The sequence below is a fragment of the Pinus tabuliformis genome, chromosome 5_1 (genome assembly GCF_031772625.1).
Source record: "Pinus tabuliformis cultivar Carrire ecotype Pingquan chromosome 5_1, CPIR1, whole genome shotgun sequence".
In the NCBI taxonomy this organism is placed as follows: Eukaryota; Viridiplantae; Streptophyta; class Pinopsida; order Pinales; family Pinaceae; genus Pinus; species Pinus tabuliformis.
Window position 1 is genome coordinate 241578104 of NC_142305.1, and position 12208 is coordinate 241590311.

At 39.0% G+C, this 12208-nt stretch overlaps 1 protein-coding gene across 2 annotated transcripts in view; it reads left to right on the top strand.

The window, feature by feature from the left end:
- LOC149164309 (uncharacterized) overlaps positions 1 to 12208 on the top strand; it is a 275786-nt gene that overhangs the window by 38167 nt on the left and 225411 nt on the right. For both annotated transcript variants that reach the window (XM_089432038.1, XM_089432037.1), the window contains exons 2-4: positions 9013 to 9152; positions 9405 to 9467; positions 9768 to 9857. In XM_089432038.1, the coding sequence (XP_089288164.1) occupies positions 9013 to 9152; positions 9405 to 9467; positions 9768 to 9857 (293 nt within the window). The remainder of the gene's footprint in view (positions 1 to 9012; positions 9153 to 9404; positions 9468 to 9767; positions 9858 to 12208) is intronic.

The following is a 12208-nucleotide window of genomic DNA, read 5'->3' on the forward strand; positions in this document are numbered from 1 at the left end:
TTGAGCCAATTCATGTCGAAATCGCTTGAAAGTCACTGGGTAGCAACAAAAAGCATGTTGAGGTATCTTTGTGGTACTGTTAATTATGGTATTTTATACACTGACACATCTGATGTTACTCTAGCAGGTTTTTCAGATTCAGACTGGGCAGGTAACTTGGATGATCGGAGGTCCATCACAGGTTACTCATTCAACATAGGATCCGGGGTCATAGCATGGAGCAGCGAGAAGCAGAGTACTGTAGCCTTGTCTTCGTGTGAAGTTGAGTATCAAGCATTGTGTGCAGCGACGTGTGAAGCGATCTGGTTGAGAAGGCTTCTCAAAGATGCAGGAAAAGAACAGAAGAATCCCACTTCCATCAAAAGCGACAACCAGAGCACCATTAAATTGGCATACAATCCAGTGTTTCACAAAAACACCAAACATATAGACACTCAGTTCCATTTTGTTAGAGAGAAAATACAGTCAAAAGAAATTGCTGTTGAATATTGTAAAACTTGTGACAATTTGGCTGATATTTTTACAAAGCCACTTGCACGTGTGAAATTTGAATTGTTTAGAAGGATGCTAGGAGTCCAGGAGAACCCTTTCTCCATTAAGGGGGGGAGTTGAAAATAATTAATATTATTTTGTATTAATGGAGAAAATGGTTACATTGTTGTAACATTCTCCCTAGTTTAGGATTAGTTCCTAGAGTTTAGGGGTTTGGTTGCAACTTCCTAATTCCTAGTGTTGTATTTAATGATGTAATCTTTCATTGATGAACAATAGAGTATACGAGAGTGATCTCTTTGTTTTTACGAGTGTAGTCTCCAGGTGCAAGCCACACCTGAGAGCTACATCTCTTTCTTTTCAATTCTGTTCACATTTTATCTGAAGAAAAGGATCAAGAAATGTCAAAAGAAAAGGATACTCACCAAGAACCAACCCCAGAGAAAGAAGAAATGAATTTGACCATATCTTGTAATGCATTGGCAGGAATTACCACTCCTCAAAATCTTAAGATAGAAGGACATATCAAGAAGAAAAGGGTTCAAGCAGTGAAATATCACATCGAGCATCAACAAGTTCTCCAACTTTTAAACGATAACCTCACTTTGGCATAAAATCAAATGAAACTACAGGCAGATCAATATCGTAGCGAAAGAAGTTTTGATGTAGGTGACTGGGTATTTCTAAGACTACAACCATACAAACAAATGTCCCTCAAGCAAGCTAAGAAGTATAATAAATTATCACCAAAATATTATGGTCTGTACAAGGTGTTACAAAAGATTGGTACTATGGATTCATGGAATACCAATTGGAGCTTCCTGCATCTTCCCAAGTGCACCCAGTTTTCATGTTTCATTCTTAAAGAAGGTTATAGGTGAGAAGATCCCAGTTCAAACAATATTGCTTGAACTTGACGAGGAAGGAAAAATCATATTGGAATCGGAAGGAGTCACAAAAACAAGAAATCGATAGCTATGAAATCGATCAATTTTAGAGTATCTCATCAAGTGGAAGAACTTACCCACTGAAGATTCCACATGGGAGGATGAAAATTTTATACAAAAGCATCCAAAACTACTCAAGCATTGAGGACAACACTTTTTGAAGGAGAGGCGCAATTAGGTCCCTATACTACTAGTGTAACCCCTTATTGTTTTTAGTTCAACCCCCTTATTCTATTATTGTGCCAATATAGTCTCCATGTTGTTACTATTATGCCCCATAGAAGCCCACTATTGTTATTGTTGTGCCCCTACAATATTATTGCTATGTAGGCTTTGATTGTATTGGGACCCCTTAGACTCCTATATATAGAAAGGAGGTCTTGTCATTTGTATCATCGAAGAATTGTTCATTTGTGTAATGTAAAGGAGGTTGCCCCCTCGAAGAGGCCGATTTTGAAGGCGTTGATCTATCTTTTCTTCTATTTTGTGAGCTGGTTGCATAACAATAGAGGTTTTTGAAGGTGTCCATGACCAACCCAAGCCAGGGAACTGCTGACGGGCAAAAATTGCATCAAGAATGTAGGTGGACATGAAGAGCTTTGCTTACTAACCCTTGGGTGGGTACTGGGCATCTGTCACTTGTCCCTTCAGTTGGAGAACTAACATGTCAGACCAATTGAAAGGTCTTCCTTTGTTCGCTAGCTGATCCAACACAATCACCCACCCCTGCAGGATGGTTTATGTACTTTCTTGGCCGTATAAGCGGTATGCGAAGATGACCAAGAGCTGATAAGCCTTCCGCAGTATCTTTGTCTTGTATACTTGGTTGGGTGTTGTCCTGAACTTAGATGGTTCTCTCACCTAGGTCTTCAAGATGTCTCTTGAGTTTGCACTGCTGCTGGGATTGGTGAAGGGTGCATCCATTGTGATCACTAGTTGTGGCAAGTGATACATCTCTTGAAAGTTCTCTGCCTTGAAGGTAGCAAGTTTTGTTCCATTGACATTACTCAACACCATTGTCTTTAGCAGTGTGCGAGACAATCCAGTGGATCATGTCTGCGCATGGAAATGCGGGATACCTGCATGCAACCCGGTACAAGCCAGACTTGTGTATGTTGACATAGACTCTGCAGTCCTCCAGATTCTCCTCAAAGGTGCCTGAAAAGATGTCATTGATGTCCTACCATTTGATCTTGATCTCCTTGTCTATGAACAACTTAGTATCTTCATAGATGGGCAAGCTCATAGACACTTGCTCGACCACATCTCCAGTTGCGCTCTCAATGGTGTCCTTTGACCCTGCTCTCTTGGAAGCCATTGTACCTGTACTATTGAGAGACTAATGAACACCTGTGATACCTGGAGACAGATCAACACTCATGGAAAGAAAATTGTCAGTTGAAAACCAAAAGCAACTTGAGGACTGACATGCAACACACTTGGGTGACTGACAGGAAGGTTTGCGCAATTTTCACTGAGAGGCTGGGAGACTGATTCCCAGAACTTCGCAGAGCACAGTCAAGATTGCCAGTGATCTGACTGACTGCTGAAATTGCGCAGAGCACAATCCAGCTTGGACTGCTGAGGATTGGAACTGCGCAATGCGCAGTTTCAGTCAGCATGACTTCAACCCGGGAAAATTGCATTGCGTAATTACTAATTCCGGGGGCCAACTGAGGCATTGCCTCTGAGAATTACGCAGAGCACACCCTCGAAGGCCAGTGTGAGGCAAGCTCTGCGCAATTTCTGGGAGCAAAGCGAGGCCTTCCATCCCAGAAATGCGCAGTGCAAGCTGGGCAAGGCAGGGTTCGGGCCAAGACAGCTCAGACCTGCCGACAGGTGATTGAAAGCAGTAAGGGACTGAATGCATGTGTGAAACTGGGTGCAGATATGAGTGAATGAACATGCATGCAATCGGTGGGTGTAGGATTCAGTAAAACAGGAAAACAATGAAGTGTGTGAAGCGATTCGCCGCAACGACAACCGTTAGTGCAAAAACAGTGTCATGCATGCGACAACAAGGAAATGCAATGGAAAACTTGAAACAATGCTTCTACAAGCTAACATGCATTCAAACGACAACAATCGTTCAATGAAACCAAGCAAACAACACTCACTTAAACCGAAATACAAAAAGCGACAGAAAAGCAACAAAAGACATGAAGAGCGGACTTACCCGAAAAAAGCTGCAATAAGTGCATCGAAGGTTCCTAGATGTGATGGGAATGCCATAACTCCAAGATTGAAGTGAAGAATGAGCTCTGAAGCATTGAATAAATAGTTTTGACAAGATCGAGGTTTATGATGCGCATGCCACAATTCTAGGAAAAAACGACACTTGGCGGGAGGTTTCTAAAATGACTTTTGCATGTAACCCCCAGCTGCTAAATATAGATCCCTAAAATCTAGGGATGCTTTTTGCTTTTTCAGGAAAAATCTGCCCATGCATGCAAGGGAAGATTGCACAATCCTAGAGGGAACCGGTCAACTTAGGAGCACATGCAATGGACAACAAGCCTTGGGATCACTTCTGCGCAGTTTCTAGGTTGAGTGGCTCTTGTTGCCCCTCAAGCTTTGCGCAATTTCTGGACTGAAGCCAAGGCTTCCAGCCAAAACTACGCAAATTCTAAGATCAAGCCCAGTGATGGGCTGCTCTATGCAATTTTCAAGGGGAAGAAACCTTGCCTGCTTTGTGCAATTTCGGAGAGCAACTGGCTTCCTTGATGCTTTGCACAATTCTGGAGAGCAAGGCTGGTTTCCCTCCAATTCAACGCAATTCTCCAAGTTAGCACAAGAATCAGTTGAAAACCAAGTCATGAGAAGTCAACTTGCGGGTGAAAGGCAAACAAGTTAGCGAACACAAGCTGATAAGCCAAAGAAACTCAATTGAAAGCATAAGTACCTGGGCAGTGCAAGACATGTTGCTAAGGATGGTTGGTAGGGAGGCTCCAAAACGAAGCTAAGGCAAAATTTTGGAGGATGGTTGTAGCTGCTACAACATTGGCGACACACTGGTAGGACTCCAACACTCTTAATTGACCTTGTTTCGTGAAAAGCAAGTCTAACTCCTCTAGAAGTATTGTTCAATTCTTTGATCATCGTGGTTTCCACACTAGCTTGAGTGAAAGATGTAGCACTTGCCATTCTCTTGATCGATCAACACACATTCCAAGCCAAGTCAACTTAGTTGTTTCGATTGGAGCGAGGGGTGTATTGGTGCACAAGTAATATGACTGTTAGAGTTTAAGTTTCATCTCTGGTGTTGCTTTGCTGCCAACAGGCCTGGACAGTACCCTGACGGGGACATGCATGAACACAAGCATCGCTCCACTACCAGCAAGCCTAGTCAGTACCCCGACGGAGTTACTTGCATCACCTCTCTACATAGGAAGCCTTTCTCTTCTTTCATCTTTTTCATTTATTCAAAATTTTCATATTTTCATTTTTTTTTTCAAGAACTGTGCATAGGCACTTATTTATTTTAGAGGCGGAAGAGGGATCCCGACTTATTGAGAGCAAAAGAGGTTGTTCCTTCAGAGAAATATTTTATGTATATCTCTGACATATTTGTTAAGGTTTTCCCCTTCACCTTACTCTACTTGACTGAGCTGACAAGGGTTAACCCAAAACAACCGACTATAGTAGGTGGTACTAGTTAGAGTGCAAGTGTTGTGTTTTCGCCAAGATTCACTTCGAACATAACATATTTTCCATTGGTGTATCATTGACTGAAGACAACAAGTTCTGCATAAAGAGAGAGGACAACAAATAACCAAGTGTTGATAGTTGTACAAGTCCTCTTGTACTTTACCCTGCTTGTCTTAAGAGTCGCGCATAGTTTCATGCAAAACTAACCTACGGATGTAAACAAGCAAACAAAACAATAAAGCAAAGAGCAGAAGCAAATGCAAAAGCAAATCAAGTAAGCAAAGCAGGCAAGCAAGCAAACAAATAAACAAAGAAAGAAAGCAAACAAGACATAAAGCAAACACTACTCCTACTCCTAAGCTAACGGTGCATGGGTCTGATCATGTGAAGTGATATTTCCAATGCAGCCACCGGCGCATTGGTTGACCCATGTTGGTGAAGGCATGGTTCACAAAAAGGACAATCAAGTGAACCAACAAACATGAAAGATATAACAATGAAGACCAACACACTTTGAGTTTAAACATGTCCACAGAAAAGAAAAGAGTGAAAGCACATGACAAGCACTTTGTGGATTTAACATGGTGCTGTGACACACTGTGTGTAGATGATAAGCATGCGCACTCTCTTGACTATGACAAACAAGCAAACATGAGAAAGAGAGACAACTTACGTCTTGCAAGTGTGCTTGCTGTGTATGATTCCTCTAATGCATGAGCGATGGGATCATGTGATTCAGGTGGAGGAAGCGAAATCTGTGTGTTGGATTGATCTTCAGTGCATACAGATGAGTGATGAGGAGCCTTGGGTGTTTCAACAATTTCCTGATCAGAAGTGAAACTAACCTCAGGACAATGAGGGCTTGACATAACCATCAACTTGGGCTAAAGTGCTTCGGCATCCTGCGGGGTTTCGACTTCATCGACAAATAGATCACCATAAACAGGTGGCTTTGAAAGATCAACAACGATTGAATCAACACTGTGATCGAATATAGGAGTAAAGAGATCACGACAGTTACGATCAGAAAAATCATTGAGTTCATCGGCATCCTCATGATATGATGAATCATACAGAGGGGTAGATGAGAAGCAAGAATGTTCACCCTTTGCAGTTTCTGGAAAAATTAGATGAAATGTCAAGTGGATTTTCAATGAAATATTTGTCCTCTTCACTGTCAAATGATGGATTGACATTGGGTGTGTTTTGCGAATGATTGGAAGTAGATGCATCCGTGGATGGATTTACACAAGGAAAATCAGAGATAGCAGAATCACCAAAGATGTCAGGAAAAAGCAGAGGAGTCGCGGACAGAAGGAGGTCATCCTTCACCGTGGGTCTAAGTTGCACGAAATGGGGAAATGGGTACGAGTTTACGAAACGGGCACGGGTATGAAACGTGACCCCCCAAAATTTTGGAAACCGGGAAACACGATATATATATATATATATATATATATATATATATAGATATATATATTAGGACATTTAAGAAATATGTGCAATCATAAAGCATATATGATACATTCTAATTTATTACATTATGATAAAATTGTCAATTGTCAATGCATAAACTATAAGTCTCTAAATTTACATCACATTTACTCATGAATGATCACATAATGAAAATAGAAATATCCAAAATCAACCACGAAAAATTTCTAATTTCTTGTCTCGTGCTTGATTGGGAGTCTCCTCCTACATAGTCGAACGACCTTAGTGCTCTTGATTAAATACAAGTTTCATACCCTAGTACCCTACATGCTCTTGATTATTGGGAGTCTCCCTGCATAGAGGGCTTGGTTCTCTTGATTAAATACAAATTCCATACCCTCGTACATGATAAAATCCAATGGAAACATTGCAATCCCCCCAATCCTGAAATCCTGAAAAACAAATAAGTCTACTAGATTTTGAGTGAGATCTAAAATTCTACTTTCTCCATATGAAATCCAATGAGGGGGAAACCACTCTCAAACATCTTGAGTCATTTCATGGTAATGTTAAAAACTTAAGTAAAAGTGATATTCTCCTTTATTTTTCATTTTTATCTTGGATGAAAATGAAAAATAAAGGAGAATATCACTTTTACTTTAAGAATTAAACATTACCATGAACTGCATATCAACACTAGGGCCATAGGCTTGAACATTCGGCTGCCCCAGTCAAAAAACTCCTTTTTTTTATAACTTGAGAGACATCTAGAAGCATGTAGAGGATATTTGAGTCGCCCAATAAAAAATTAGAAGCGAAAAATAAAAAAAATACAAGAAAAAGTCAAGTTACAAGAGGAGACTTTGATGTACGGCCCGGAAACGTGTTTCCGGCCGTACTGGCCACGTTTCCTCCTCGACAAACGGGCCAGTACGGCCGGAAACGCGTTTCTGGGCCGTACCGTACGGGTTTCTCTGTTTCCATTTCGTTGCTGTACGGAAACGAACCCTTTACCCACGTTTCCTGCAACTTAGCTGTGGGTTCATGGTCAGATTCCCAGTCATACTCATCGTAAATGACAACGCAGGTTGGTTGTGCAACATCAACTCCATCAATAGCTTGATCCTCGTTCACATCAGGTGTGGAGTTTGAAATGGAAGAACACAAGACAGTACAGTCTGGAGGATCAGCAGAACGCGGAGATGGAGGTTGAGGTAACAAGTGCATATGACAACTCATGGGCTTCCCAACCAAATATGAGTAGAAATTGAGAGTAGTGAGGGTGGGAGGGTGTGACAGCTGAATAGACTTATGTGCATGCTCTCTCACATCACTCTGTGGGGGTGGAGCTGTTTGATGAGGGGAAGGCAGACGGTTACTTGTGACAACAACTGTATCCGCTTGTGATTGCACAGCTCCATCACCGAAGTATGCTGAGCGGGGTTTGAGATTTTTCTTCCTTTGTGGACAAAGTGATTTGATAAAGGCATACTCATATCTGTCCCAAAGATATTGGAATTTCATCTAACTTTTCAGAGCTTGAAAAGAGAGTAGATGGAAGCGCTGCCAAAAATCCATCAGTGATTCATGTGGGGCCTTCTGTCAAGGTGAAGAATGAGTATGAGAATCAATTTCTTGTGTTCTAAATTTGTTCTTATATTTCCTAGGCCATTCTTTTTGTTCTTTTTAAGTATGAAATTCCAGGAGACTCTACATTGGGAACTCTGATAATTATGATTGCAAGATAAACTGTAATTTAAATCTGTAAGCTAAATATTCTGGGTTATCTATTGGTTTTACAAGATAATTTTTGGTGCTGTATTGAACTCAGATTGAATACATTTTAGCCACTTGTGGACACTAATATGACTTTGCTCTTTTCAAATTTGTTTTGAAATCACAATTGTGATTTTTTATTTTTCAAAATTCCTTTCAGATTATCATTATTGTATTATGCAGTCACTAAGACTCAGATTTTCAAATAAAATGTAAGCTTTTGCCATGTCTGAAAGTTTTCCTATCTCTCCATGGCATTCCGATTTGAAACTACTGCAGTATGGCAACTACAGTAAGTTGCAAACTGGCCAAGAGTTACCATATGAAAAAATGTCATAATTAATACGACTCCTTGGTTTATTTATGCTACAACAAGTGAAGGCCGTTGAGAAACTCATGAAAACTGACTGCTATAGTTAGGGAACTAAAGTGACCTATTTCAGATAAATTCCCATCAAATAGGACACCATTATTCTACCTATATGGCAGACAACTGTCTATCTAACAATTAAAGAAAAATGAAAACAATTCATTGAAGTTTACAACTATCTCGATATATAGATTTATCAGGTTTTCAAAATGATCAGTTGTTGATGTTGGATTCTAACTGTTTTCTATTTGTTTTCAGAACCAGTTTTTAATGTGTGCTACATACTAAAGATTTGCTTTTATATATTTCTGATTTCAATCCAAACTGTCTTATTCTCCTTTTCAGTTGACAGTAGATGCTAACGCACAGCCTTTGTGGGTTGAAACCGGACCATCATTCCCATCAACTTCAAGCATAGATAATTCAGATGAAGACTCAAATAGGAACATGCGTTTGAGATCTGGAATTCCATCAGCAGATGGCACGTAAGCAAAATTTGCATTAGAATTGGTCTTTCATAAAGGGACATGAAAATGGGGACAAAGTGAAATCCAATTGGAAGATGTTATAGAATCTATAATACGGTGTTGGGTGTAAGAAAGACCGAAATAAAGAATTTGTTTACTTGGAAAGCAAGCAAAATAAGGAATTATAATCTAAGAACCTGTGTGGAAATTTTGATGGATCTGTATTATAATCATCTAACCAAGTGCATCTTTTCTGCGTTTTGTTGTCAGGTTATTATACTTTGCAACAGAGGATGGATCACTTGTAGAGCTCTCAGAATTGCATCCTGTTAAGTAAGACATCATCTTTACATCTTGTTCTGGTGCTTCATTTTATCTTATTTAGTTATTATTTCTTGTTAGAGAAGGCTGTATCCGTGTACATGTTTTGGCACGAGATAGAATCCTGTTTATGAAAATATGAAATTTTGCATTTAGGCAGGGAACTTTTTATGATTATTCTGCAAGTCCTTAAAAAAGACATTGGGTTTAAATATTAAATGACCATGTAAAAATAATAATCTTTCAGTGATGTCGTGTATATATCATGCAATTTTATTTTTTGAAATTGGTAACATCTGAGTTTTTTACTAGGTGGATAAACCATGGTCGACCTCGTGGTGGTGATGTTGCAGCTATTGTTGATGCTGGGACCTTGAGATCAGAGGTAATATTTACTGTGAGGTATGGATAATAGCCTTTTTAAATAGTGTTTATCTCAAAGTAATTTGCATCTTCATCTTTTTTCATGATGAATTATATACAGATTTTTTGTTGGTCTGTATTTGTCTTCAACATCTTAGGAAGTGGATCAGGGTTGTAAAAATATTCTGGATGTAACAAGTTGAAAACAATGTCGTTTCCAAAATGTTCAAGATTTCATTCCAAAACACTAAAAAGAGACAATAGCTTTTTATTGACTAACAGAAGAAAATGAACTTGTTGATTATGATTTTCGCAATAGAATGCCAAGCAGCTTTTGACAACTTTAAGTTCTGCCTGTATGTGGGTTTTTGATTAATAATCTCCTGTATCCAACCTATATTGAACATTGAGAGAAGTACAGATTTTAAAATCCCACAAACATTCATTCAATCTGTGAGCATATCGATGTGAAACCACATATTATCACTACAATCTCTTAAACCTATATGAAAGGATTAGGAAGCAACTTTCCGATATCCCAGCAATTCAATTTGAGGATTGTATATTGAATGCAAGGTTACTTGGGAATGGGAGTGGGAGCAGGAGCGACATTTTTAGAAGCTCCCGGTTCGGGAGCGAATTTTTATATAATATATGTATTTTTATATTTTGATGCATATATGTCAACAAAAGCACGTAGAATGATGAATTAGATATAAAAAGAATAAAAACATAGATTGAACTTGTTGTCGCACAAAGTGTCTAGGCACCGCTACAACGCTCAGAGTAAGGGTTGTCATTGTTATCCTTACTCACTCCGTTTAGACTCTCTCCTAGACAAGTCAAGGGGGGTAGTCCCTAAGGTGAATGAATAGGAGACTTAAAGATGAACAACTTGATGAATGTAAACGAATTCTGGTTAACTGAAATGGATAGATCTAATAAAATAAGACACAACCACAGATAAATATAATTTTAGACTAGTGCCTTTATATTCAATTAACCATAAATTAGATAAAAACAAATTATCCAGAGCAATTGCAAATGTGACGAAAGTGACAATCATGAATGATTAAACGTAAATGCCCAATACTTTATCATGCAATATATTCTAAATACCGTGAAGAATTAACCGCTAAGCAATGGCTCTAGATTTAAAATGATTTTTTTTCAATAACCCAGATCTAGAATTTATCTTTCTCCTATGGTCAATTTTTAGATATGATTCGAAAACATTAATCGCACTTGACAATAGAGAAATTACTACCACAAAATTAAAATTTTACACTTAACACACAAAAAGACACCAAGGAACTTTAGATTAGAAAGTAATTATCCCTTGGGTAAATTTTTAATGTGCTAAGCTTATGAAGCAAAGTTTAATGTGACCAAAGTTAAAAGACCTTAACTAAATTTAAATTTTGCCACATAAAAATTAAAAATGTGAAAGCTTAGGTCCTCTTTTGATTTAATTCCTTAGTAATCTCATAGTCACAAAAATGTTTTTTTTGTTTGAATTTTTTAGATTTTTAATGTTTTCAAATGAAATAAAAAATGAAAATAAAAAAATTAAAACACAACTCTAAGTCATTAGTAAAAATAAAAATGAAAAAATGTAAAAAAATCGAATCAAATCATAGAAATAAAACAAATTGAAAAGTGAAACAAATGAAATTGAATTTTATTTTTGAAACAAACCTAGACCTAACTTATACATATGAAACCAAAAAGAAAAATCGAATTTGTGTGTGTAGATGTGGCGACGACAAGGTAATGGAGCTCAAGGAGAAGGGAGGAGGAGCTGCGGTGATGGAGTTGCAGTAGGAGGAGTTGTGAGATAGAATGTTGTAGGTCGATGGAGGGCGAATGCACGAGGGGATTCAAAGGAGGGAGTCGTGGGTATAGAGTCTCACAAGCAACGTGGGCTATGGAGGCAGAACGAGGGGATTCAGAGGAGATGAGGGCACAGGAGAGGGAAAAGAGCAAATCGAAAGGCAGCGTTTTGCAGGCAAAGAGAGGCACGAGGATGAGGACGCGGGCAGGAGCGAAACGCAACAACCAAAAAAAAACTTGACGAGAAGCTTTAGGGTTGCGGGTTTGCAGCGATGAGGAGAAGGGAGATGGGAAACTCGGGTTTGAAAGCCGGTTTGCAGGAGAAAGGGCTGTGGATTTTATAGGGGACAGAGCAAAGGCATTGTTAGAAGACCACAGGGATAGCAAGGAGTGTTTGGAAGTCGATTTGTAGGTGCAACAGATAGAGGATGGCAGAGGATGGAGGAATAGAGGGTTTTTAAAAAAAAAATCAAAATTTGCAGCAGATCGAAAACCCCAGGCAGTAAAAAAATATTTCGAAATTTTCCAGACAAAGAAAAACACAGCCAAAAGCTGGT